General features: G+C 42.8%; 1 protein-coding gene across 2 annotated transcripts; it reads right to left on the bottom strand.

Annotated features, from left to right (window-relative positions):
* Window positions 1–1,510: 1,510 nt before the first annotated feature.
* Window positions 1,511–25,578, bottom strand: LOC138793543 (RCC1 and BTB domain-containing protein 2-like). Of its 2 annotated transcripts, none has more exons than XM_069972152.1 (13): window positions 25,465–25,578; window positions 21,986–22,063; window positions 20,973–21,128; window positions 20,457–20,607; window positions 19,451–19,617; window positions 16,427–16,585; window positions 13,717–13,824; window positions 11,920–12,062; window positions 8,783–8,973; window positions 8,412–8,538; window positions 7,957–8,096; window positions 5,856–5,986; window positions 1,511–2,407 (listed from the first exon to the last, which is right to left on the bottom strand). In XM_069972152.1, exons 3-13 carry the CDS (start codon window positions 21,093–21,095, stop codon window positions 2,267–2,269), a joined length of 1,581 nt encoding a protein of 526 aa, XP_069828253.1. In that variant the 5' UTR covers window positions 21,096–21,128; window positions 21,986–22,063; window positions 25,465–25,578; the 3' UTR covers window positions 1,511–2,266. The 2 variants fall into 2 exon arrangements, with proteins under 2 accessions (XP_069828253.1, XP_069828254.1); XM_069972153.1 differs by having other exon boundaries at window positions 5,915–5,986.
* Between the last annotated feature and the right edge of the window lie 1,763 nt (window positions 25,579–27,341).

Genomic DNA, 27,341 nt, shown 5'->3' with positions numbered 1-27,341 from the left:
AGGATTTACTAATACAGGCTGTAGCCAGTTTAATAAACATAGATGGGTAGACTTCACCTTCCCTCCTCAGTCACACTCTACAACATAAAGGTGATGTCACCCAGGATTTCATAGAACTTATTTTTTTTGTGAAAATCGCACTAGAATTTTGGCAAATTTTAACATAGTTAGGCTATGTTCACACGGGGTAAGAGACCGGCCGTTCCGTGACTCTGGACCCTTAAGTAGCGGTCGGGTGTTCTTTCTGGCCACAGTGTTCTGATGTGGGCGCATCAGCGCACGCCCGCATCAGAACCTCCCACAGCAGTTGTGTGAACTGACAGGGTTTCCTATGGCAGAAAACTGACATGTCAGTTATTTTCGGTGCCGCACGGGATGATGTGTATACGCTCCGGCCGGGATCCCATAGACATGTAGGCAGTGTTACACATTGCATAAAGTACGGCCGTTGTTGCCGATAGCAACAACGGCCGTACTTTTATGTAGTGTGAACATAGCCTAAATCTGCAATAGTAGTAAATTTAAGGCAATACAGAAACATTGTTATTCATGGCAGAGCTTTATTAACATAGAAAACAATTGTCATCTAAAAGGGGCCACAAAAAGTTAAATTATGCAAGTCTCATGCTTTATATGTCTATTAATATACAGATCATACAAAAAAGGCTCATTTGGTTTCCAGTTCTCTGGTTAAAGATCATTCCTAAATAAAACATCTGAGCTTTTATTTGCAATATATTTAGTTGGATAACAAGATCCTTAACCAGTTGCAGTTCTAACTGTATTATGTGGCAAGGGTAAGTACTAAACTGTTGGATGTGAAATCTTACACTAAACTGAAGATTAATGTTATTTGAGGAAACTCCACTGCCCTATGAGAATTACTAACATCACTTTTCTTCTAGATCAGTGCATGTTACACTAGTGCAAAAATGAAGAACAAATGGTGTATTTACTGTTCAGTCCTACCTTTATTCTGGCTATTGCTGTAACCTCAAATGAGATTCCTGCCAAGCTCTATGGGCCCAAAGTGGAAGCAAATCACCCAACCACATCTGAGCTACCTCCACTGCCAAAAACTTTACATATGAAATATGTGCATTACAACAGTTACTGCACAAGGAACTTGTTTCCTCAGACACAGGCAGCAGGACCAGGCAAGTTCTATTGAGAAATTATCTTGTAAACCTGTAATACTTACAGATGTTAGCAAAACCTAGCCCCGAACCACCAACACGGTAGACATATACAAAACTATCACAGGTAGTCAGAATACTCTCTTATACTCAACCAGATCATGTAAGCCACTTTAATAAGACAGATATTTTAGTGTTCTGATCTCTACTTCAGGGATGGGGAATTTGAGGCCCCGGACTGGAAATGCTGCAGATCCATAGTATTTCCTTATATACATCTACAGGGCACAGCAAATGGACGGCCTTCTGCTACTAACACTCAGGTACACAGGAAACAACTAGCATTAAAGTGACTACCATCAAAGATATTGTTTTTTTTTTTTTACCTTAGCTGTTTTACACTGGCATGAACCGCGCTCAGCGCTGGTCTTATCCCAAGCAGCAGCCTACAGCCTCCCAGTGAGACACAGCTCTATTTACTATGTCATTATATCAGATTTATATCCTTTCACAAAGTTTAATGTATGGTACTCTTCATGGTTCTGCGTGTTTCTGAAAATAAATAATTTAAAAAAAAAAAAGAGTCAATGGAGCCTCCGCCTCACAGAGGGGAATGGGATATGTTCACACTGAGGCGCGACAGGCCTGCCACTTGATACATTCGCTTTAAAGGAAAAAGTCTGGGGTTTTCTAAAAGCCGTCAGCCTGCAGGGGAAGGGGGGACATTGATTTAAAGTAACAACTTGACCATGGGATCTCTGTTGTGTCCACATCATGACCCAGCCAGTAACCAATTGGTTAATCAGCTTGCTTAATACAGCACTGAGGCTATGTAATTCATATGAATTTATCCATAGTCACATAGAATGCTGAACACACCAGTTACATATCATTATCAACCTTTACAATTAGTATTAAAAAATTGACTCATTTCATTTGTACCACAGATGGAGGTTTCAACAATTGCCTGTAGTATATAAAATTCTCAAAAATTACTGAAGTAAATTTAATTTACAAGAAATCCAATCTTAAATATAGCTACATTGTCATCTGACCAAAGGGTAAATACACCAATTGCCTGGAATTCAAGTTTAGCTACAACGTAATCACTGTCGTCTTCAGGGTGCCAGTCAGTTCTTGAAGGCTCCAGCTTTGCTTGCCTTATTGATAAAGATCTTTAGAAGATCGTTGTCCATATTAGCAAAGGCGTCCGTCTGGGTAACCACAGTCATATGGTTTATGCAGAATCTGAAGCAGAACTCTTCTAGGTCCTAGAAACAAATGTCTTGTTGTAGACACATAACTTATCATAGAGAACACAACTTAGTGTTTATCTGATTGCCACCATTTAGTATGGAAAAGAACAATGCACAAAAGAATCAGTGAATTACAGGAGGTGTACAAGAAATCTGCAGCAGACTGGCCCTTTGTACAATAGACTGGTCATTCTGTTTTAAAGGTTACAAAAAGAAATTGAGCCACATTCTCACGGTGTATACTTCCTTCTGCAAAACACATGGCAGAAATCTGAGCACACTCTTGGATTTTAGCTGTGGCTCTGCATGTGGATGAGCCCCATTGGTTCTGGCCAGTTCATGCCTGGCTTTTACGATAAATGTCACAAAATCTGAAATGTGCCATTGGAACATGGCCCTAAAGCAGCGGTATCAGTCACAGCCCTCCAACTGTTGCAAAACTACAATCCCCATCATGCCTGGACAGCCTAAGCTTTTGCTGTCCAAGCATGATGGGAGTTGTTGTTTTGCAACAGCTGGAGGCCTTTGATTTTGACACCCATAGAAGGGAAAAGGAAAAAAATAAAATAAAATAAAGCTTGTGAACTTGGTTGAAGGTGCTTTACACCACAAGATCTCTCAGCCACTGGTGGCTGCATACAAGCAATGGTCAAGAAATCGAGCATGTGGACTGCACAAACCATTCTTGTATCATTCATGCTGCCCTGGAAACTCACAGCATGGATATTCCACATCACAAGCAGTGTATACTTACCATCTGTGCTGTTTGTAATCTGGCATTCAGCTTCTGAGTACTTGGGCTTTATCTTCAGGCCAGTCTTCAGCTGTCAATCATTCTGGAGGAGGCAGTGGCCTGAAGGTACAACAGCAGCACAGGAAGCGCCGATGGCAAGTATGCACTGCTTGTGATTTAGACACTGACAGCACGGATATAAACATATCCGTGCCATCAGTTTCCCTTTATTGTTATCGGCCACACATAACCCTGGAATATGTATGGCCCAATAGCAATACATTTTCAAGCAGGCTCAAAAAACATGATCAGAGGAGGATTGTGCGTTTTCCCCATGATTAGATAAATCACTGTCACTTTTATACAGGCTGATTATTGGCCAAAGGGGCGTTTCTAGCAACATTCCTTGCCAATAACCTGCCTGTGTTAAATCATTTAACAGGAAACTTTCATCATAGAAAACATTTGACATGTCATAGAGACGTGAAAAGTTTTGATCGCTCCGGGTCTGAGTGTTCAGACCTATACCAATGGGGAGAACAAGCTGGGAGAAGACCACGCCAAGTGCAGTCCTCTACTGGTTCTGTCACGTGATCAGTAGGGGCTCATAATGTAAGTATATGGAGCTCAACTGATTATGCAGACACAGAGCAGGGAGCAGGCGTGCTGCAGTGCAGTCCTCTCTTCACTTGTTACGGGTCTGAACACACACACACACACACACACACACACACACACCCGGGGCGATCAAAACTTTTAACATGTCCTTTTGACATGTCAAAAATTTTCTATGATGAAAGTGGCACTTTAAATGATTTAACACAGCATCAAATCTGCAGATCCTGAAAAAAGGTAAATAAAGTGTGAAGTGAGACAAAAAAATAAAAATAAAAATCATTAAATAACATCAGAACACTTATAAACTGGTTATTATTTAAGAATGTTTAGCTTATGTAAATGAAGAAGCAATCACTCAGTCATTATGAAGATGCGACAAAACAGTGGCACCCAGTGGTAGAACTCTCATTGACACTACAAAAAAAAAACAAAAAAAACACACATTCGGACCATACAGATACAATTGGCAACGTATGAGCACAGAATTATTATCTTATCTGAGAAACTGATTTGATTCTATCTCAAAATTCATTAAACGAGCAAAAGCCTAGTCTGTAAATGTCTACAGTTTTGTGGCCAGAACTTATTTTGAAGCAACAGTCTGACATTTCATTTAATGAAGAAAGAGCCCCCATTATCATATTACACAGACCCATTAAGAGAACACAGCGTTCAACTGCTAGGGGAAGTTCAAGGGAATCGGTCACCAGTTTTAGACTTCTTGGTTATACTTTTGGACAAGGTGACTTATCAGTGTCGGAGAAGCAAATTAAAAATATGACAAACTAATGCAAGGCTTGTGGTTGCCACAACAAAATCTTACACTTATTCCCTATCCATGGGGATAAGAGTGAGATTGTCCAACCACTGTGCCTGCCTGAAACCCCAAGAAGGGGGTGGATCAGCGGTGGATCAGCAAATGCACAGCCCATATCATGAACCAATAAACTGTGGGGGGTAATTTACCAAGACGGATGTCTTATACACTTGCCTCAATTTAGGAACATTATACTTCTGTGTACTTAACATTATAAGACACATACTATAGGGCAGGTACAGATTTGCCTACAATTTATGCTAATTACTGAAGTTAGGGTAGATCACTTTCTTATCATTTGATAAAATAAGATAAATACACCTACTGGCCCAGATTTTCCAAAATGTTGTATTTCTTAGGCTATATTCACACCCGTTGTTCGGTCCGCAATTGCGGACAGAACATAGAACCCATGGTATTCAATGGCCCCGTTCACACGTCCGTACGGGGCCGCAATCTGTGACGCAAAAAAAAAAAAAAAAAAGAAAAAAGAAATGCTGTAATGTGGACCACATTTTGCGGCCCGGATCACTAGGGTAATGATGCGTGAATGTAGTGGAGCATCATTGAGCACTACAGATACACATTCGTAGTGTGGGCCGCGGCCTGCACTACGGGTGTGTGAATATAGCCAACATGGCAGCCCCCATAAAAACGTACAAAACGTAAAGTTAAAAAAAAAAAATTAAAATAAAACCACAGTCATAAAATAGAAACAGGTTAAAATTAAAAAAAATATATATGTTTTTGTATCTGACTCTAATTAGTAAAAGAAAATTCAGGTGACACATGCTCTTTGCTTACCCTTACCTCCTGACCTCTCCCTGATTATAAGCTGATCCCTGTATATCAATCAAGCAGGGGCTGGGAGGGGAGGCTAAATGAAGGTGCCAGGCTGTGGCACTTAAGCAGTTTGACCCCACCTCCTTGACAATTGAATAAGAAATAAAAGGCATTTTTGTAAGTTTAGCAACCACCATCAGCTCCAGGAAAGGTGGTGTGGTTTGCTTTAATACCCTAACAGCTATCCAACCATGTCTGCAGCTCTTCGTAACAAATACAGCTGACAGATTCTCCTTAAATTTTGATGCAGAGGGGGGTCACAGCGTCTTTGTGCCAAAGGTAGCAATCCCATTGGCTAGAGCTGCATTGGTAGCATATCTTACAGAGATCTATGTAACGCCCCTTTAAATTATTTATATATAACTTCACTCCACTTTGGTTGCTGAGAAGTGAAATAAGAATGACAATTAAGTCTCTGTCTCTATACAACATATAAAGAGATTTCCTTGTACCTGAGCATCATATTTAACGGCAGCTGACAGAAGCACCACCGCATTCTCTTCACAGATACCTTGTTTTATGGTCTGCTGGCATAGCTGCTTCAGTCTATTTTCTCTATACAATGTAGCCAGTTCCAAAAGTCCTACAAAAAAAAAAAAAAAATCCAAATACATATCATCTGTTCATAATGGTCATCTCCCTACAACCAGGGCTGTGGAGTAGGTAAGCCCAGCTCCGACTCAAACTCCTGAATTTTATCAGGACCGACTCAGACTCCTGCTCCTTCATAAATGGCCAGTCATATACCTGGGGAGTTATTTATCACACTGGCTCAGCAGCTTCTCCCTAATGTCCTACATGATCCTGGGGCGACTTCTGAGGGAATAAAGGAATACTGTATGTAAAGCAGATTCTCCTGTGTGTGTAGTGGATGCAGCCAGTCTCCAGCCTCCATGTCCTGAACTACTCACAACTAGACTAGATGGAGCAGGTGGTCTTTTCCTGCTGACAGTCTTTTATTTTTCTAACTAAATATTCACCAATCACCATACTTAAAGAAACACTGCTAACAATGCCAAATACCTGTAATATAGAGGTCAGCCATAGTGATATACAGGGGGTCACACATAGGGATATAGAGAGGGGTGTTACATAGTGATATAGAAGGTCACTGTGGGGGCACGTTATAGCACGCACACACGCACACACACAGCCTGCTGCAGCCATAGCATACACACACACCCACACAGCCTGCTGCAACCATAGCACACACACACACGGCTTGCTGCAGCCATAGCACACAGCCTGCTGCAGCCATAGCGCGCACACACACACAGCTGCAACCATAGAACGCTGAAGAAAAACACACAATCTTCTCCCAGAGAGAAAACACCACACTGAGGACAGAGGTTGCTGCTACACTACTTATGTCTTCTCCTCCTCCTCCTCTATATTACACAGGATATTTTCATATTACACTGCTGCTCGTATACAATCATCCAGCATCCAGGAAGAGAACAGCACAGATATCCCCCCACACGCACAATGGACTCTTCCAGCTTAGAAACAAACTGCCAAATAGTGACAGACAACTTTTCCCATGACCACCCTTATGTAATAGGGCCAGTGTCCTATTAGAATGTTGCTCATAATATATATCCATGAACAAAACTTGTAAAATTCATATCAAAATTTAACTCTACATTTTTTAAAGATTTTTTTTAAAGCTGGAGTCAGAGTCGGTACATTTTTTTCCGGAGCCAAAACTAGCTCCGACTCCACAGCCAAAACTAGCTCCGACTCCACAGCCCTGCCTACAACACCAAAACTATGGTATTTATGCCTGGACGATCTTTAGATCAGGTGGCTGTAGGCTCTCTCAGATGTAAGCAGAGCATTACAGGAAGATGTTCTTTATATGTATCAGGGTAGCACAGCTTCACCTTCTTACACTAAACCATTTCTGAAAAGCATACGTAATATACTTTGGCCCTATTACACAGAACAATTATCCGTCGAATCAGGCAAATATCGCTCTGTGTAATAAAGACAACAATCAGTCGAGGATTGAGCAATTCTTCGCTCTTTAGCTGATAGTTGTCCTTCATCAAGTTTAAAAATTATCGTCCGACGGCCGTGAATTGCTCCATGTAATAGCCGGTGTGCCAGCCAATGGCTGATGAAAGCGTATAGAAAAAAAAAAAATGTACTTGTGCTTACCTCTCTACACTCTCCAGAGTGTCCTCCTGCCTTCTCCCTGCTGACCGCTGCCAAACCAGTCTCTGCAGTGACAGCCAATCACTGACCGAGGCACTGTTTATTCTCAGTCAATGATAGGTTGTAACAGGCTGTCAGTACCCAGACGAGCCCAGAATTGTCAGCAAGGCTGCAGTGAGTTGGGAAAAGGCAGCGCAAAGAGGTAAGCATAACTACATTTTTATTATTTTCTATATAAAGCAACGGCTGTACAGACATCACTAACGATTATCTAGCAGTGTAAAGGCTCAGTAAGCGAGCGCCGGTCTAGCAGATCAGCACTCGCTTGCAGTGCGGGGTCAGGCTGTCTAATACGGCCCTAACTCAGTGGCACAACCACAACATATCAGTACTTACCAATGGCATCTTCTGGAGAAATGCTGATACTATCAGTATACAGATACTCAAGGAAGGCCCGATATACTGGATAAGAAAACTGGTTCATTTCTATGACCTCTTCACTACTGTCATGTAAGAACGAACGGAAATGTTCACATCTAGAAATGAGAAAAAAACAAACAAACTAAGAATTCACAGACCCATACAAATTTTTCTCTACATTATATATGCATCTATGGCCCATACACTGTAGACAAAAGTTGTGAACGTGCCAACTTCAGCCAACAATCTAAAGTGTATGGCGGCCTTCCATGGTGGGAAGAAAAGGATCAGTAATGCTGGATTTCCCCTACTGATCTAGGAGGCATAAGACCAGAGCAGTCTGGCTGTGGCTTACCACTCCTCTCTTTATAAAGGACACATGAACATTCAGCCAACAGCAACTGAAAGGTTATGGTTGCCTTTACTCTTACCTAATCTGAAGGAGGACTTTGTGGACATGGATGTATTTCTCATCCACTAAGAACTTCAAATCTGAGGTCTCCGGATTGTCAAATTCCTTCCTAAGAGATTCGGCTACTGTCAGGTGATCATCCGGCTCTTGGGGATGAAAATGACATTTTGATTAGAATTCCCAGCCTAATGTTTCCTAGCTATACTGTGCGTCTATTCATTCTGTCTTTTTACAGGCTGTAAAAGTAGTAAAGAGAAGTACTGTAATCTGAAAGGTTGCCTAAAAGATTTAGCTCCCGGTCATGGTTTGAAACCAAGTAACCTCCATCTCTATCCAACAAGTAATAGTCAGTGTCTGTCTTATTTCTACTGAACCAAAAAGATTTCTCACCTACAGAAAGGAGGCGCCACATTATAGCAGGGGTGGAGAAGCAGGCAAACACATCATCTGTGCATGAGAAGTGGGTGAGGTGAGGGGAGATGACGGCTTGTCCTCGACACTGTCCCCACATATACACCTGGCCGCTCTGAGATTTAGCCGCAGACGTGTGGGAAGAGTGGCATGCCGCAATTTCCACTATTCTGATGGGATATAAACATAGATTAATATAATACTGATCTGCTACCCATCAACAAATCCATATAGATAAGTATAGGACTCTCTATGCCTATGTACTGAATAAACCATGGGCACTCATGTGCAATATGAAAGACAAAACTGTACTTTCTGACGTTCCTTATCAGCTTGTATTTGCAGTTGAGGCCATATCAGATGTTTCACACCTGTAATATGACTCTCTGGCATATGGCATTAAAAAAAAAAAAAAAAAAAAAAAAAAAAAAGGCATCTGTTACCAATGCCCTGAAGTACAATTAATGCAGAGTATATTGCATGCCTTGTTTGCCTTAAATCTAATCAATTTTTTCTTGATACGGCCAAATACATTAGTAATGTTTCTGTTATTTTTGTCCTGGACTTAAACATATGGGTTTGTTTCGGTATAGAAACATTGCACGTTTTCTAACACATAGCAGATCTGCTATATTACACGGATCGATGCTTACAGAGCTTATTACATGGCCCAATTTTTTTTTGCCAATGTCATCCCATATATTGGACTACAAAAACCAGAATAAGAAAAACATAGTTGCTTTTGTCTGAAAACAGTGCCACAACAGTCCTGAGCTTGAGTGTGGTATCACAACTGGGATTCATTCAGTTCAAAAGAACTGAGCTGCAATACCACATACAAATTGAGAACAAAATTTGTGCTGTTTCTGGAAGACAGCTGCAATGTTTTTCTAATGCTAGATACCCCCTTTAATATAAAGCCAGAGACGGCTGCAGGGACATTGGGGGAGCCTGGACATGCAAGTATAAACTTTATTATTTTTCGTACACCATCATCAGCCGTTGTCCGTGCATCGTTATTACACAGAGCGATGCACAGATGGCGGCTGATGATTTTTATACCTGCTAAAGACAATGATCAGCCGATGATCAGCTCCACAGCTGATCTTTGTCTTTATTACACGGGGTGATATCTGTCCATATTGGCCTGATTGGGCAGATAATCACCCCATGTAATAGGACCCCAAGGGCTCTTAACACCCAGACATAACTGTGTGAAACACCAGAAATTGTTCCCAAATTATAGTAACTTCTTAATTTTGTGCTTGAGTCCTTAGTTTAAAAAAACATATTGGCAACACAATAGATATGGTCGAATCACAGACATCTTTGCATGCAACGTTCACATAGACTTAATATTGCTCCCTAAAATTGTTATATTTAAAGGGAACCTGTCTGAATAGGCTACCAAAACCAAACTGAACTTGTTATAAAAGGTGACAAAAGGTCATTTATTCTGCCCTTCTACGATGTAAGAGTCAAGATGGCTGATCTGTGACCTGGATTGATGTCCATCAGGCCATGGTCAGTCGTCATACAACATACATAGATTTACTTGCTTCAGAGATGCCTCTTGTGATGACGTCCCATTTGATGGACATAATAAAAACATAAGTCAGGAGGAGGATCAGGCAGTGTGACTCTTCCACTGAGACTCCCCATCCTTGTCAGTCCGTTACCGGACAGGTTTGTGGTGATTTGAAGCCCTAAATCCTCCTGAAAGATTGCCTTAAAATACCTGTTAGACCAGGGTTGTCAAACTGCGGCCCTTTAGCTGTTGCAAAACTACAATTCCCATTATGCCTGGAGAGTTAAAGCTTTGGCTGTCCACACATGATGGAGATAGTAGTTTTGCAGCAGCTGGAGGGCCACAAGTCTGACACCTGTGCTTTAGACCATTTAATCACTGGAAAGGCCATAATCACACAATAAATATTATAATGGATATTGTTTCCAGTACAAAATGCAGTCTCCAATATTATTAACCAAGTACGTCCAGGATTCACTATGCGCTAAAGGGTTAAAATGACACCATGTAATATTGTGGACAAAGATGACAAAACCTGTATGTCTGTGTGTTTGACTCCTACTACATTCTTCACATACTATACTACACTTATGTATACATAACACAGTTTATTACTATACTCAATGAACTGTTAGTGTGAAAGAAAGGAAAAAAAAAAACCACATTAACCTAAGGGCTAGAGCAATAAAAAGCAATAGATCTCTGCTGATGAAATTACATAGAGGCCATCAGGAATCTTTCACATCTTAGGCCAAGTTTAAGAGGAAATTCCAGAGTGGAGACAATACCACTACGTTCCCTTATTTTTCTAAGAATGTCTCCTATGAAATACCTCCACTTCCCCACAGCTGCCATGATGACTGTGCTGTCACTACTATGGTGCTTTGATGATATTCTTCTTGTCTTGTTTGGTCTAATATCAGTACAATTAGCACAACTTAAACATTTTTATAGCCCATATAGTGAAACCCTTTAGTAAAGGGGGAGGGTAATTATTTGCCATTTATCAGTACGGCGCTATATACATCTACCATCCCTGTTCAAATGGAAGTGCTGCTATATTCTTAAAGGGATTCTCTGCTTTGGGCAATCCCTACCTGGTCATTTGAAGGGACATTTGACAATAAGCTATTCACGAAGCATCCCTTCTGGAACCTCAAGTGATCAGCTGCAATATGTGCAGAAACAGTAATAAGTCTTCCAATATTATACAGGGCCACCACCGAGAGAAAGCCCATTTAAATCAATGAGTTATCTATGTAATGAAGGAGAGGAAATCCCCTTACAACTAGAGATGCTCTTTGTAGTGACTCAACTCTGGTCAATGAAGGATGAAGGTCCTGAACTGAGGACCACTTTCTATTTACCCAGAATTCCCTAATAGGTTGTATAAAATGGGTTTACTGAACCATTTAAAATTGGTAAACATCCCAGAATAGTGGACAACTGAGAACAACCCCCACACCCCCATGAATTTCCAAACCCATAGAGTGGTTAAAGTAGGAATTTTACACAGTAATTTCATGTAAATTACATCATATGATCTACAAATCAGCGCCAGAGATAAGCAGGACATACACAGACGTACCTTTCCTTCTCCACACATACTTGCACAGGGTAGGACTGGTTACTTTTATTTCCTGTTCCTAACTGGCCATAGGAGTTGGCTCCCCAAGCATACATTACACCTTCATCTGTCAGTGCCAGAGTATGTGCATAGCCGCAGACAATCTGCAAGAGAGAGGTATCAGCTGCAGAACAGAAAAATGTATTTACATGGTATTAACATTCATGTGACTCAACTATGGATTAATAAATGCCAGTACTCCCAGTGCTTAAAGGGGTTGTCCGGGATTTTCAATAAACTATGACTGCATTGACTTATTTAGAGTCCTTATTGTGTTCTCGGGCTCAGTCACAGGACCCCTCATGTCACGTTCCCTGACAGTTTCCTGTTCCTGCCAGTGAAGGGACATGGAGTCATCAGGTGGGTGGGGTTATGCATCCACATTTATTTAGCCCCACCCCTGTAGGAGGAGCTAACATCTGAGCTCAGTAGAAACTGCAGCAGGAAGGGCGGGTTCACACTACGGAATTCTCGCGGACAATGTCTGCGGAATTCCGTCAGCTGTCCGCTCGCACGGGCACGCGCGTTTCCGCCAGCTCCATAGACACCATTCTATGGGCCGGCGTATTCCGCGATCCGCTAAAAGAAGTGACATGACACTTCTTTCAGCGTATAGCGGAATACGCCGGCCCATAGAATGGTGTCTATGGGGCCGGCGGAAAGGCGCCCAGATGTGCGGGCGGACAGCTGATGAAATTCCGCGGACATTGTCCGCGAGAATTCCGTAGTGTGAACCCGCCCTTAGGGCAACATGGAGGAGAGCAGGAGCTGATAGCTGTGTTGTGGAGGGCACAGAGGTTAGCCATGTTGCTTTGTAGTGTTGGGAGTCCTGGGATCAAATCCCACCAAAGATTACAGCTGCATGTATGTCCCACAAGGTCTGCATGGATTTTATCACACACGCCAAAACATTGTGAGCCCCAATGGGGACAGGGACCAAGATGAGTGACTACAATCTCTATACAAGCACTGCAGAATAAGTTGGTGCTGTATAAAGGAACAATACTGTTATTATTGTACTGTACAGATCTACAGTGGCTGGGCAGTGTAATATGGAGAGGAGAGATGTTATTTCACCTCATGACAGTCTCCATTCTATCTATTTATTTCTGAGGTAAATCTAGTGTGTATGTATTCCAGAACTACAACTCCTAACATGTACATGTGTGGTGGGGTTTGTAGTCCTACAACAGCTAAAAGATTCAGATAAGGTTGCAGAAACCACCTGGTATAAAATAGTGGGGTCTTCAGCAACCATAATCCGGGCCTGTCTGCATGCTTATGGTTTGTTTACAAAGTATTTGCAAGAGACATAAATGGCATCTTTAGCTAGATGGAAACCAAAGATCCCAACATTGCAAAGGAACAGCGTTAACCACTTAGACATTTCCCAGCCTATGGCGGACAGAACTTGGGACCAACGGTCCTGTTTACACGTCCATACGCATGTACGGGGCCGCGATCAGTGCCACAAAAAATAGGACCTGTTGTAATGTAAACCGTAAGTTGCGACACAGGCCGCTATGCTAATAGGAAGCCAACATAGTGCTCTGTGAAGCGCGGAGAACTACTGATGCACATTCGGAGTGTGGTCCGCAGCCGTGGGTCCATAGTCGTAGGCTGCACTACAGACAGGTGAATGTAGCCTCAGTCTGTTGTAGGTTTATATATTTTATATTACTTCCTTCTGAGGTTTCATCAGGAGCTATCAGCAGTGACCTCTTTTTACCATCTCAGTAAATTGTTAAGCAAACACACCTGTTCCACTCGGATACTTTGAAGAGCAGCTATTCTGCACGGCGTTGGCTGGTTTCCACTACTACCCAGCCCCAGCTGTCCGTTTCCGTTGTAGCCCCACGCATAAACCTTATCAAAGAAAAAGAAAGATAAAGAAAGTGCTGCCTGTGATTCCCGGTAGAGCCATGACTAAAGCAGCTGGCACTGTCAATGCATCATATGTCACTTTTTGCTTCCACCGATTAACAATAAACATTTGCAAACAAACGCTTTGGGGAACAACCCGAAATCAGTCACCATAATACACGGAACAGAAGTGGTTAGTTGCGATCAGAATTACGTTAATTCGTACACTCTAGTCTACGAACATTCATGATTAGGACTGAACGATGTGTACATACACCTAAAGATTTGCAAATGATTAACAAATGATTTTATAGTCAGCGGCATACAAATTTTCATTAGTGGTTTGATCATTGCCTGCATACACACATACAAGATTATCGCTTACATTCAAACATTTTTCGCACAATAACCTGTGTAATAGGGCCCCAAGTCTCCATGTCCAAAGAAGGGGACACCCAGGTAGTTATGGACGCTTGCTACTTATTATATTTTCAGTTACAAAGCTTTCAACTACTCTTAATTTTGTTATTTCTTTTAGTATAAACTTTATTTGTGTAAGTGAGTGAATACAAGTAAGCCAAGACCAGTGTGGGGCCCAGGGAACGGTCAGCACAGGGGAGGTGGCTAAAATATTCCTTATAATAAGGACAGGTTGTAGAGATTCAGCTTTGATGATAACTACAATATAAATTGTAAAGCTGTAGATAAGAAAGGGTCGCCGTGTGACATTTTCTATTACAGTAAATCCATATTAGTTTCATTTTTGCTTTCTGCGCTGTGTACTTTGACACTTGTAGATGAAATCTCTTCAGCCATGTCTGACACGTTCCTCGGCCATGTTCAGCAAGTAGTTGTAAAACCCTGTTCTTCTTGGCACTTACATGTAAAGCAGATTAGCACTGAAACACTGTAGACCTTGTCTGCTGGAACTATAGAAAAATATACAGGAAAAGTGCCTGGTCTGTTATATATGTTACAGTGTATGTTTGGATACCTTCCTATGACTGATAGTAGGGTAATGGTTATAGTAAAGTCTTGTTTAGTTGGTGGATGAGCCGAATTTATAGAATTCATCCTAACTGTGGATTTCCCACAAACAGCATAAAGATTGGCACAGTGAGAGCTAAGGACTTCTACATGCGTCATCATCTACATGCAACCTGTGTCATTAGCTGCTAATGCCTCACAATATCAATATACCATAACATTACAGATTTTCATTAGTGGTTTGATCATTGCCTGCATACACACATACAAGATTATCGCTTACATTCAAACATTTTCTGCACAATAACCTTTCTGTGTGATAGGGCCCCAAGTCTCCATGTCCAAAGAAGGGGACACCCAGGTAGTTATGGACGCTTGCTAATTAAGGCTGGGTTCACACTACGTATATTTCAGTCAGTATTGTGGTCCTCATATTGCAGCCAAAACCAGGAGTGGATTGAAAACACAGAAAGGCTCTGTTCACACAATGTTGAAATTGAGTGGATGGCCGCCATTTAATGGCAAATATCTGCTGTTATTTTAAAACAATGGCTGTTGTATTGAAATAATGGAAGTTATTTACTGTTATATGGAAGCCATCCACTCAATTTCAACATTGTGTGAACAGATCCTTTCTGTGTTTTTAATCCACTCCTGGTTTTGGTTGCAATATGAGGACCCCAACACTGACTGAAATATACGTAGTGTGAAATATACGTAGTGTTTACACCTAAAAGTGTATGTATCATAAGGTAAGCTGAACCAAGAAGCATAAAATCCATTATGCCATGAGAAGTTTAAATATCCATGCATACAACAATGCCCGGTTGGTACTGTGCATGATCCCAATTAGATCAGAATGGGGGTTGAGCGCAATACCAACCCAGTGTGGCCATACTAACGGATACCTGAACTTCCGTTGTCAGTACAAATTTCACGCAGATCGCTTCAGCATACTTTATGACAGCTTAACATTAAATCTGCTTTAGGAGACAGAGGGTCCCACTCCATCTCCACAGCATCTCAGCAAGAGACCCAGTGCCCAAAGTCACATTACGCTGGGTCTTGCACTGTGGAGACAGAGTGGGACACTTTATTCTAATGCACAGTTAAAGAAGCAGGCAGAAAAGGCGATGGGCACAGATATTCTGACGCCAAAATTACAGGCATGACAGAGCTGCACTATAGTAATGTTTTATTGAAGTGCATGGAAGGCATACTGTAACATCTGGAAATTTCCAGCAAAATTAACAACCCTACTTACTAAGTCAATGGCCTTTCAGACAAGGTGATTATCAACCAAAGAGGCTTATTATTGCCCCACCTAAAAGACCCAGCAATCAGCCGAGGAACGTCCCTGTATAAATGGGGTATGCAGCAAACAATGATATAAGTGAAGAACTACACGGCTCAATAACTTTTTATAAAGAAACACAGATCTAGTTGATCGGTTACTTGTAATGGGCAAAGGTCTGCTTGTCTATGAGCAAACTTGATTATTAGGTCACTATGGTGCATTGTGATAATACTTCTTTAGTTGAAAGAAAAAAAAAATTCAGATATTACTGTAGGACACATCACGCAAAAAACCCCAAAAACAAACAAACAAAAAACTTACCTCCCCATTGTCTACTATAGCCATGGAGCTCATCTGACCACAAGCAATGCCAACAACAATCTTGTTCTGCAGACAGCTGGTTACTCTTCTAGGTATTGGTTGATTTGCTGTGGAGCCAGATCCAACTTGCCCAGAATTATTATAACCCCAGGCATACACCTTAATAAAGATAAGTGTTTTATTATAGACAGCTAGAAATATTCGCACATCCTCAGTTACTATGAAATGCATTACGGCACATCTGGGAGCCCAGGTTAGCTTAAACATATAAGAAAAATAAGTCTGAAAAATCAAAGACATCCCTCCCTTTGACACTATAGGGAAAATAACAATGGCTCTAAATAGATTCTCCTCCATAACCAGACAGCCATAGGTCAAACAGAAATCTGCCTTCACAGCATATATAGTATCCTAATCAGCCATAACTTTAGAGCAAATCTGTACTGCCGGAAACTACCCCACCCCACCTCCAAACCGCAGATGCTGTTCTGGTATGTTCCTTAATGTATGCCTGGTCCCAGGGTCTGTCTCTCGGGGAAAGTAGTTGGCATCACTAGGCCTGCATCGCCTCTTTTCCCACCTTCTTTCTGTCATCACACCCCTGGGCTGGATCTTTGCCAGGCCTAGGACATGGATGCTCTAGGTACCCCCTTCATTGACACTGTGCAACCAGAATATAAGTTGTTTTTAGCCAAAATACCGCCCCCATGAGAAAGACAGACCCCAGGACCAGGCATGCATTAAGGAAAACAACAGAACGGTACTGGGTGCATGTCCGATGGTACATATCCGCTTTAAAAGCCCTGACCAGTAAAATAAAAAATTAAAAACTTTGTTGTTATCTTGAGACATTGATGCCTGACAAGGTATGGAAAATATTAGGACGCAAATATCAGTCTGTTTCTGAAGTTGATGTTTTTAAGCAGGAAAGATGGGCAATCATCTGAGCGGCTTTACAAAGGGACAAATGGTTATGGCTACTATAACTGCATACGGGCATTTCCTAAATGACTAGTCTTGCATTTCCTAAATGACTAGTCTTGCAGGGTATTCTTTGTATGCAGCGGTCAGTATTAGAGATGAGGGTTCATCCAAGCCTGAACCTTCAGCATTTCACTCCCAGTGACTGAAGTTGGATGCTGCCTTAAGACTGCCTGAAAAACATTTACACAGACATAGGCTGTAGCAATGTTTTCCAGGATTCCCTTGAGCTGCGTCCTATTGGGACAGGTGAAATTTAAAGCTGCGTCTGCGGTGTGGGCTCTGCTTAAGGCCCTATTCCACCAACAGATCTGACGACAGATTATCTGCCAAAGATTTGAAGCCAAACCCAGGAGTGGATTTGAAAAGAGGAGAAATCCAGTCTTTCCTTTATGACCTGTTCTCTGATTATAGTCTGTTCCTGGGTTTGGCTTCAAATCTTTGGCAGATAATCTGTCGTCAGATCTGTTGGTGGAATAGGGCCTTTAAAATTCAGCCCATTTTGCTCAGTGTGAACAGGCCCTTAAGCAAATTGTTTTAATGTTATGGCTGACTGGTGTATATGTTGTACTTTAAAATGAATGTAGCAGCAGGTACTTTAAGATCTTTACATCAATAGACTGGCTCCGTCCCGCTCCAGTGTTTCAGGCCAGGCTGGTGCCCGGGAATAGACCGCGGTTCAGAAAAAGGTTGGCACCGGCATCAGTCTATTGATGTAAAGATCTTAAAGCGATGTACCCGATAGTACATTCATTTTAAAAATACAAGTTAAAAAATGTTGTACAAAATGTCCCCACCCAAAAAAAAATAAAAAAAAATTTGTATATATAAATAAATGCAGCTGAACAACACCATGACAAAAATTATACAACCCCTCCGTAACAACAAAATTATATTATTATATATATATATACACACACACACACACACACATACATGCATACATACATACAAAACACTAAGCATCTGGCAGAAAAGTCAGAAGACAGACAGATTATCAGTCTGGTCTCCCAAGACAGATATTAGTCCCTCTTCACTGGCCTATATTACAAATCTACACTTCTGCCAGGGCTGCGGGGGGGGGGGGGGGAAGACATCAGTGTGGTATATTTACCTGTCCCACTCCACCACAGCTGCCGGTTCCCAGGCCGCACCCTGTCCTATTCTCTTTGCCGCTGTCATAATTCTAACATCAGAGGAAGAAGTATATCAGCCGCAGCAGGCTTAAGGACCATGGGGGGGTCCCGGCTTAGATAGGGCGCAGATGTCCAGTAGACCACAGATTGAAGCAGTTGTCTCATGGAAGGGGTATTTATTATGACGGTCGCCCCGGAAGTGATGCTCTGTTTATGTCATGTTCCACACCATTTAAACCCCTGTTCCCCAATATGTTTTGTACAACTTGAGAAAGGCCACCTCATACTTGGCGGCCGAAACGCGTCATGACTCTAATAAATACCCCTTCCATGAGACAACTGCTTCAATCTGTGGTCTACTGGACATCTGCGCCCTATCTAAGCCGGGACCCCCCATGGTCCTTAAGCCTGCTGCGGCTGATATACTTCTTCCTCTGATTGTACGACTTCCTTGGACGTACCCCGGCAGGAGCTGCGGTGTTCAACCCAATATGCCTGATATAGAGTTGTGCCTATAATCAAGCACAACTCTACAAGGTGAGTGTAACACCTTTTCCCCTGTGTTCTCCACTCTGGTCATCTTTTATTGCACCAGGAGGCGCCCCCACCTCTCCCCCTCTTCTCCCCTCTCCACATAATTCTAACATGTCAGTGCTGTCTATGCCATTTCCATAGGAGAACCAGAAATTTCTGACAGTGCAACACAGGAACCAACAGCTGCGGCAGAGTGGGACAGGTAAATATACCACACTTGTCTCCTCCTGCAGCCTCGGCAGAAGCATAGATTTGTAATTTATGCTCAACAATCCCTTTAAATATCAGTGCTAAAGTCTAAAACCCCATTTACACTACAACACACAAGGACTCAGCAGAAACAGGACTATATTGTGTCAGGAAACAATCTTACCTCTCCATCAGATGTGCACACCATAGAATGATGGGAACCACAAGCAACATTTACAACCTTCTTGGTTACCAAGTTGGTGGACACTTGACATGGAATTAAAGCTTGATTCGTAGATCCATTGCCCAACTGGCTGTAGGCGTTGTGACCCCAGCTATATACTTCTCCATCTGCAAATATACAATAATGCTTAAAACATTGGCTGTAGTTACAAAACCCTCAAGACTACATTACACTTGTTTCAATGCATTAAGCCTATTTTCCAGAATAAAGTCTGTATCTTAAATTCTAGCATAATGATATTCATGTACCATACAAATCTACATACGTGCAAGAATAACGTACAATGACAAATTATGATGTATGCATCTAAATAACGGTTTTGCCACCATTAACACTTATTCCCTATACAGATAATTATCAGATTGCAGCAGGTCTGCAATCGCCGACTATCTGAATAGACTTACTGTGCACAAAAGGTGTTAGCCAGCATTAGAAAAACATGGCCACTTTCTTCCAGATACAACACAACTCTTGTCAGGTGTGGTTTGCAATTAGGCTCCACTCACTTCAATGGAACTGAGTTGCAAAACCCTACCCAAACAGGAGACAGAAGTCATGCTGTCTCTGGAAGAAAGTGGCCATGTTTTTCTGATGCTGGATAACACCTTTAACTGTTGTTCCACTCTATGGGAACGCTGAAAGCACTGGGCATTGTAATTGGCACTTCCATAGACAATGAATAGAAAAGCGGTTGACTGTGTAGTGCCACTACATTCAGACAGGAGCTCCTACGGGTTCATTTCTCAAGATCAAGGTGGCGGTCCCAGTGGTTGACCACTCCATCTCCCACAATTAAAAAATTACCCCCCTACCCTGGGGATGGTGGCAAATGCTGATTTAATTGGAGAACACTGCACCTGACGCATACACAACTTTAGCAACAAGCACATATAGGATCATGAAGACGAGCAGCAAGTTATATAACATTTTCCCTTTCTATACCTACCTGAAGTTACTACAACAACATGAGGGCCACTCCCGCAGCTCAGACTATCTATCTTCTTCCCTGACAGAACATTAAGACATCTAGGTTCGATTATACTGAGTGCATCTCCTGTTCCTAGACAGCCACTGCTGTTTGTACCCATCACGAAAACCTATGAAAGAAATAAGAAAAAGTTGAAATAAACACTCATTGGAGAAGTATCAGTAAAACTTACATTACAATCCAGAACTAAACAGTAAAAACAAATTGTCCACAAAACTTATGTCAATGTGTGAATACTATGGTGACTGTGTAATGTATTGTGCAAATGCAAAAATCTGATATGAATAGTAACGGTGAGCAAGACTGGAATTTTGTGTCTGGGCTAGCATATATAGCTAATGGGGGCATTTTCCGAAGACTAAAATGCCTGCTCTGAGTTACACAGTAGGAGTTTTTCATGTATATCATAATGCTGTACTGCTTTTCTGAAATCCAGAATTTTAGGGCTTTGGATATCGGTGAAAATAACTTTACCTCATCGTTTTTTGTGATATATAACACTTCATTTCCGGAGCCGAACACACAAGCCTTTCTGATAAACTTCAGATCTTCTTGCGGGCAAAGTGCAAATATTGGCCATTTTCCAACGTCTACCATTGTCAGTGTGCGCTGAAACTAGAACCACACGACCTGAAGAAAATAAACGTGTAGATCAATTTGCTTGATAATGAAAACTGGTTATGGTCATGCCTCTTCGAGAAGATGTCCTTATACATTGCTAGGGTTTGCTGCTACACCTCTAAGAAACCTATATATACTGTGGACCCACCTTTATGCAGAGTTGGACATAGAAAACTCTAATGGTCCACATTTAAGGGATCTTTTAGCTATAAAACACTTAATATTTGGTGCTTTTAGGCCATTAAATCCCCTCTTTCTATCTCAGTCCAGTGCTTCCTTCACCACATCCCAAGGGGGGGGCTGGATTACAACACCGGACTGAAGGGGATAGAAGGGCCAAGAAGCCCAACCTCGGTGACACTGTCCACCAACAATTAAAGAGAAACCTGCACGGGTTACTTCGCAACTAGACTGCAAACAAAGATGACAGTATTACTTTAAAAGTTTTTACATGATTTCCTTTTTGTCATTGCTTCTGTAATTGCTTAATGGGCTAGCAGCAGTTATCTTAAGGGACTAGCTGATCAGTGGGGCTCTAGTGGCTGGAACCCCGACCAATCACAAGAATGGAAAATAAGTTGTCCCGCAAATGAATGGAGTGGCGGCCCACATGCACGACTGCTACTCCGTTCCCTATGAGAAACCTGAAAATAGAGAACAGCAGCTCTTTGTTCTTATGATCATGGGGGTCCCAGTGGTATGACCACCACCAATCAGTTAGTTATCTGGACTTTGGTGCCCCATCTTTTTACCAGTAGACAATAGTTGGATGAGAAAGACTTTGCAGAATCCTATACGGTACCAAAGGCACAGTTGTGGCCCACGTGTTTTCTTACATGTCCCCAACTGTATACAGAGTGTTCTACCTGGTTTTCGTTGAAGGTCATAGGTACAGCAGCTTCCACAAGACACATTGACACCAGACCATCCAGGCCTCAGGCCCCCTGAAGGAGAAGGAGAAAATAGGTCAGTAACAGTTTACATAAGGGCACTATTGCTGTGATATTCATTAGAATTAATTCTTCCAGGTAAAAAAAACTCTGGCCATTGGGGTCTCTCGGGTAACATAGCTCACAGTTATGCACCTAGAAGAGGGGGCTAATATGCATCTTATGCAGTAACAGGGAATACATAGTGAAGAGGCCACTTTTTCCACTATAAGGGTGCCTTCACACGTACCAGATCCGCAGCAGATTTCACGCTGCAGATCCAGTGTCATTCAACCCTATGACAATACATACTTGCAGCAGGATTAACATCCCACTGCGAGTATGTACTGTAATGTCATAGGGTTGAATGACACTGGATCCGCAGCGGATCTGGAACGTGTAAAGGCACCCTAAGGGTATGCACATCTTTTTACTATACGGTGAACAACTTTTGCACAATAACAGCCTAAGATAGCTCACAACCACTGCACAACCTCAGAGCTTCTCTGTAGAAGGGTCTTGGCATCTATAGAAGATTTCCCATGAGTGCCACATTGGTAAACACCGAGGACATGGTGACTTGCAATGTTACCGCTGTTCATGTGTATTAGTATGCTCTTTGGTCGGTATCTCCCCTTAGGCCAGTTTCACATGTACCCCATGGCAGCATATTTCATGTTGCGAGTTCCACAGAAAAATCCTCCGCAATGCTCATGAATTGCAGCCAACAGATTTACTTTAAAAGGGGTTGTTCATCAAAAAGAAAATTTCTTTCAAATCACCTGGTGCAAGAAAGTCCCAGGGGTCTGTAATTTACTAGATCTCAATTCTTCCACTACTTATCAGCTGCTGTATGTCCTGCATGAAGGGGTATATTCTTTCCAGTCTGACACAAATGCTCTCTGCTGCCACCTCTTCCCATGTCAGGAACTGTCCAGAGCAGGAGCAAATCCACATAGAAAATCTCTATTGCTCACCAGACTGGTAAGTATACACCACTTCTTGCAGGACATACAGCACCTGCTAAGTACTGGAAGACTTGAGATTTTTAATAGAAGTAAATTAAAAATCGCTGGGACTTGCTGGGACCAGTTGATTTGAAATAATTTTTTAGGGGTGAACTACCCCTTTAATGCACTGTCAGCATCTCAGGTTGGCTCCAGGTGCTGGCAGATTCCCTTTAAACATACCCCAAGTCTTGTCTAGTCTTATGAATTATGTCATCTACATTTTCATTAGACTGAAGGTGTTTTCTACAGCAGAGATAAACCACATTTAAGCTCATTTCCTCTGACACAGGATATGCCACATATAACTTTTCGGCAATCTTTAGTGAGACCACCACCTTCTAGTACTTTATCTTCCTTCCTGAAATGACAAGTTAGACTACACACAGGAAGATGTCCAAGAGGAGCACGACTTCCAGAGTTCAAAGATGTGTTCCCAAATACCATCTGAAAATAGCAACATATGTCAAGACATACAACAATACTGACCAGTCTGAATGTGCACTTATAGTCAGCTTCATTGTGGAAAAAGACAATGCATAAGGAGGTATATGGCGAAAGAAAGTTTGTGTTTTTTAAATTAGTTAGGGTGACTAAGTGTAAATGCCAGGTAAGTCTTTGGTCTGATACACAGGACCCTGTCTGATACACAGGACTTTGCTGCAGCAGTGTCAATCCATCTACATCAGGGGTGTCACATGATAAGACCCTCATCTGTGTCAGAGTCCGCTGCACAGTATATTGTGAAGAGATTCATGCTGTTCAGCAGTATAGACCAGAGAGACAAGTTGCATCCCATGATGGTACTGAAAGCCTGCCGAATCACAGGGCAACATATACACAGCTCCTCCACCCACATGAAGATAAATTTAAAGGGGTATTCCAGGATAGCGTCTTATCCTGACCCGGATTTTGACAGGCTTTGACATTTCCATGCCTCGTAAGGCACAATCAAGGGGTGAATGCTCCCTTACAAACGCAGGTGCCAGCCTGACCACGAGTGATATCCAGAGTGACAGCTGTCAGCACAGATAAGAAACACAGTCAGGACATGACTTGCAACCATAAGGCTGCATTCACATGTCTCGTAATTACAGGCCCTATGGTCGGGGAAGCCCTGTCATGGACTGTTTCCCCACCCGGCATGATGTGTCAATACCATGTGGCAGCAGGGAAACTCTATGAATCTCTGCGGCTCTGTCACTACAGAGTTTACACAGTTTGCAAATGGTAACCAAGAGCCTCATTATTTTTTGGGGGAATTTTTTTTAGCAGTTGGGGGGGGGGGGGGGGGACGGACTGCTTTTAACAATTTTTAGGCCTGTAGTGGGTCTGTATCTTGCCATTGCGATGAGCTGTTGCATTTTTCTATGTTTTGTGTACTACAATTCAGCTCCATTCACTTTAATGGACCTACACTACAAAACCAAAGCCAGACTGGGGACAGGAGTGATGTGGTTTCTGTTTTTAATGTTTTTCTAAGCCTGGATGACCCCACTCTAACTTACATTACATGCCAAGATGCAACAAAAAAACAACCTTAACCCCCAAATCTGCTCCTAGTCCAGTGTAACCCACTAGAGTGACATCACTGACTTGTCCCCGACGCCTCCGTGTACGCCGCACGTCCCCGACGCCTCCGTGTACGCCGCACGTCCCCGACGCCTCCGTGTACGCCGCACGTCCCCGACGCCTCCGTGTACGCCGCACGTCCCCGACGCCTCCGTGTACGCCGCACGTCCCCGACGCCTCCGTGTACGCCGCACGTCCCCGACGCCTCCGTGTACGCCCTCATAGATCAATGATCGGCTGTAGCATCAGGCGAGCAGTGTACGTAACATCATGGCCGCACTCCCAGCAGGCCACAGCTGATTTAGGAACTAAACATTTTCAGCTATGTCAGTGTTCACCAGCTGTTACAAAACTATCACTCCCAGCATGCCTGGGCAGACAGGGGTATCAATGCATGCTGGGAGTCCTAGTTTCTCACATTACATGAAAGTGAAAGTATTCTGGGTTCCCAGTTATGATACATTATGTACAGTCAGCTGCATGTCCCCAGGCCTGACCCCTGATACTACCCTGTGCATGCTGACATACAGGGGCACTATGGACGACCCCTCATAAACACAAATACAGTAGGAGACTGTGTGGAGGTAATGACAGAGGAGACACCATGTCCCACATCACATGACCCCCTCATCCTACACACAGCTACACTACAGCACCAGTGACCTGTACAGCACCTAGCCGCGGGTCACGTGATCACCGCAGCACGTGCAGCCGCACAGCCCCGCGTCCACCAATAACAGCGCAGTTCCGTATAAACAAATGTCCGGAGCAGCGCGCCCTCTATTGTGCAGCAAGCAGAGTTGCCCCCGCTAGACAGCGCCCTCACACGCATCCTACCTGCAGTCCGCACTCACAGCCGCCGGGGTCCTCCAGCAGCCGTCACTATTACATCAAGCCCCGCAGGTCCCCGCTGACTGCAGCCGGCAGCAGTGACGCAGGGAGACGTTAGCCCCGCCCCTACTTCTGGAACGTCACGACTGGCAGAGCAGCGAGCAGGCCGCTGTTAGTGACGTCACGCTTTCATTTCGTTGGTCGCACATTACAATGTGTGAGGGGCGGGGCTCTCACAGGTCAGTGATCTAGCGCTGAGGACAGGAGAGAGGCGGCCGCTAGGGGCGCTCGCTGACGTATTTACAGTGTAACACAGCGCGCCTGCAGAATACTGATGTACACAGGACCCCTGCATGACACACACCCAAATGGCCTCAGTCACCAGACTAAGCTTCTGTTTAGCATTTATTTTTTTTCCTTCTCGCCTTCTAAGAGCTTTAGCGCCTTTATTTCACCGTCTACAGAGCCATGTAAGGGCTTGTTATAGTCTACTTTGTAATGGCACTTCTCACTCTACTATAACATGTATGGGATTAAAGGGATTATCCAGCGCTACAAAAACACGGCCACTTTCCCCCTACTGTTGTCTCCAGATTGGGTGCGGTTTTTAAACTCTGTTCCATTGAAGTAAATGGAGCTTAAAGCATAACTCATTTCAGAGTCATTTTTTTTTAAAAACATTAAATATCAACAGTTCAAGCGATTTTAAGAAACTCTGTATTAGGTTTTATAAACCAAAAGAGTTTCCTTCTGTAGTGAAAAAGCAATCTCCCAGCCTCCCCCCTCACTGCAGAAGCAGCAGGATTTCTGTCTCCATTATGTGGCTATGGAGAGGGGAGGGGCTGTTAGGAGTGACTGAGCACGGAGCAGTCCTGCACAGCACAACACCCTGCAATCTTCTCTCAGTAAGTTCATAGATAAGCACTGACCTTTCTGACACCTGAATTTAGCGTTTTAGGTGTCCAGAGATTCTACAAACAGCTGACCTTCATGTCACCTCTTCCTGCTCCCTCATCTCCCTCGGCCCCTCCCCCCTTCATAGGCTTACAATGGAGAGAGCAGAGCCCGTCTTCACTGGCTTCTCTGTAATGAAGACGTGTTTGCCTGATAATGCACAGATAAGAAGTCAGGGGGGGGAGGCTGGGAGATTGCTTCTTGAGGACAGAAGGAGGCTTTTTTGGCTGATGAAACCTATTACAGAGTTTCTTAAAATCGCTTATACTACTGATTTCTGCTATAAAAAAAAAGACAGTTACGCTTTAATTACAAACTGCACCTGAACTGGAGACAAGAGTGGCCATGTTTTTGTAGCGCTGGATTACCCCTTTAAATTGGGGGGGGCAATGTGATGCACTTTAGGGTACAAACACACACACCGTATACACAGCAGATACGCAGCAGATCTGCAGCAGATTTGATGGTGCAGATTTGATGCTGTGTTCAGTTATTTAGATCTAATTTGCTGCATATTTGTTGTGTATTTGTTGCGTATTTGCTGCGTATCGCAGCAGTAAATACGCTGCGTATACGGTGTGTGTGTTTATACCCTTACAGTAAAACTGACATGATCTCTTTATTCTATAGGTCAGTCCGAATAAGATAGCCATGTATTTTAATTTGTGTAGATGGGACATTTTTATAATTTTAAAGTAACTAAAAAAAAAAAAAAACTGCAATAAATCGGACAATTGTGCATGCTGCGATATATATCTATTTGTTATTTTTACGTGTATTATTTTGTTTTTGTATAATGGGAAAGAGGAGTGATTTACACTTTTATTGGGGGAGGAGCTTTGGTATTGGCTGAGCAAGACTGATAGGAGCCGGGAGCCCCAGATGCAGTGGCGGCGGTGAGCAGGTAACGTATGCTGCGGGTGGCAGGG

The sequence above is a fragment of the Dendropsophus ebraccatus genome, chromosome 5 (assembly GCF_027789765.1).
Source record: "Dendropsophus ebraccatus isolate aDenEbr1 chromosome 5, aDenEbr1.pat, whole genome shotgun sequence".
In the NCBI taxonomy this organism is placed as follows: Eukaryota; Metazoa; Chordata; class Amphibia; order Anura; family Hylidae; genus Dendropsophus; species Dendropsophus ebraccatus.
This window is presented reverse-complemented; position numbering and strand designations above follow the sequence as displayed.

Bases quoted from the DNA above. Each gene is read 5' to 3' on its own strand.
- LOC138793543 (XM_069972152.1), bottom strand. From the start codon at position 21,095: ATGGTAGACGTTGGAAAATGGCCAATATTTGCACTTTGCCCGCAAGAA. The intron at 8,539-8,782 runs GTGAGAAATCTT...TTCATCCCCAAG, and splicing joins GTGGCGCCTCCTTTCTGTAG to AGCCGGATGATCACCTGACA. The intron at 8,097-8,411 runs GTAAGAGTAAAG...TCTCATTTCTAG, and splicing joins AAAGTCCTCCTTCAGATTAG to ATGTGAACATTTCCGTTCGT.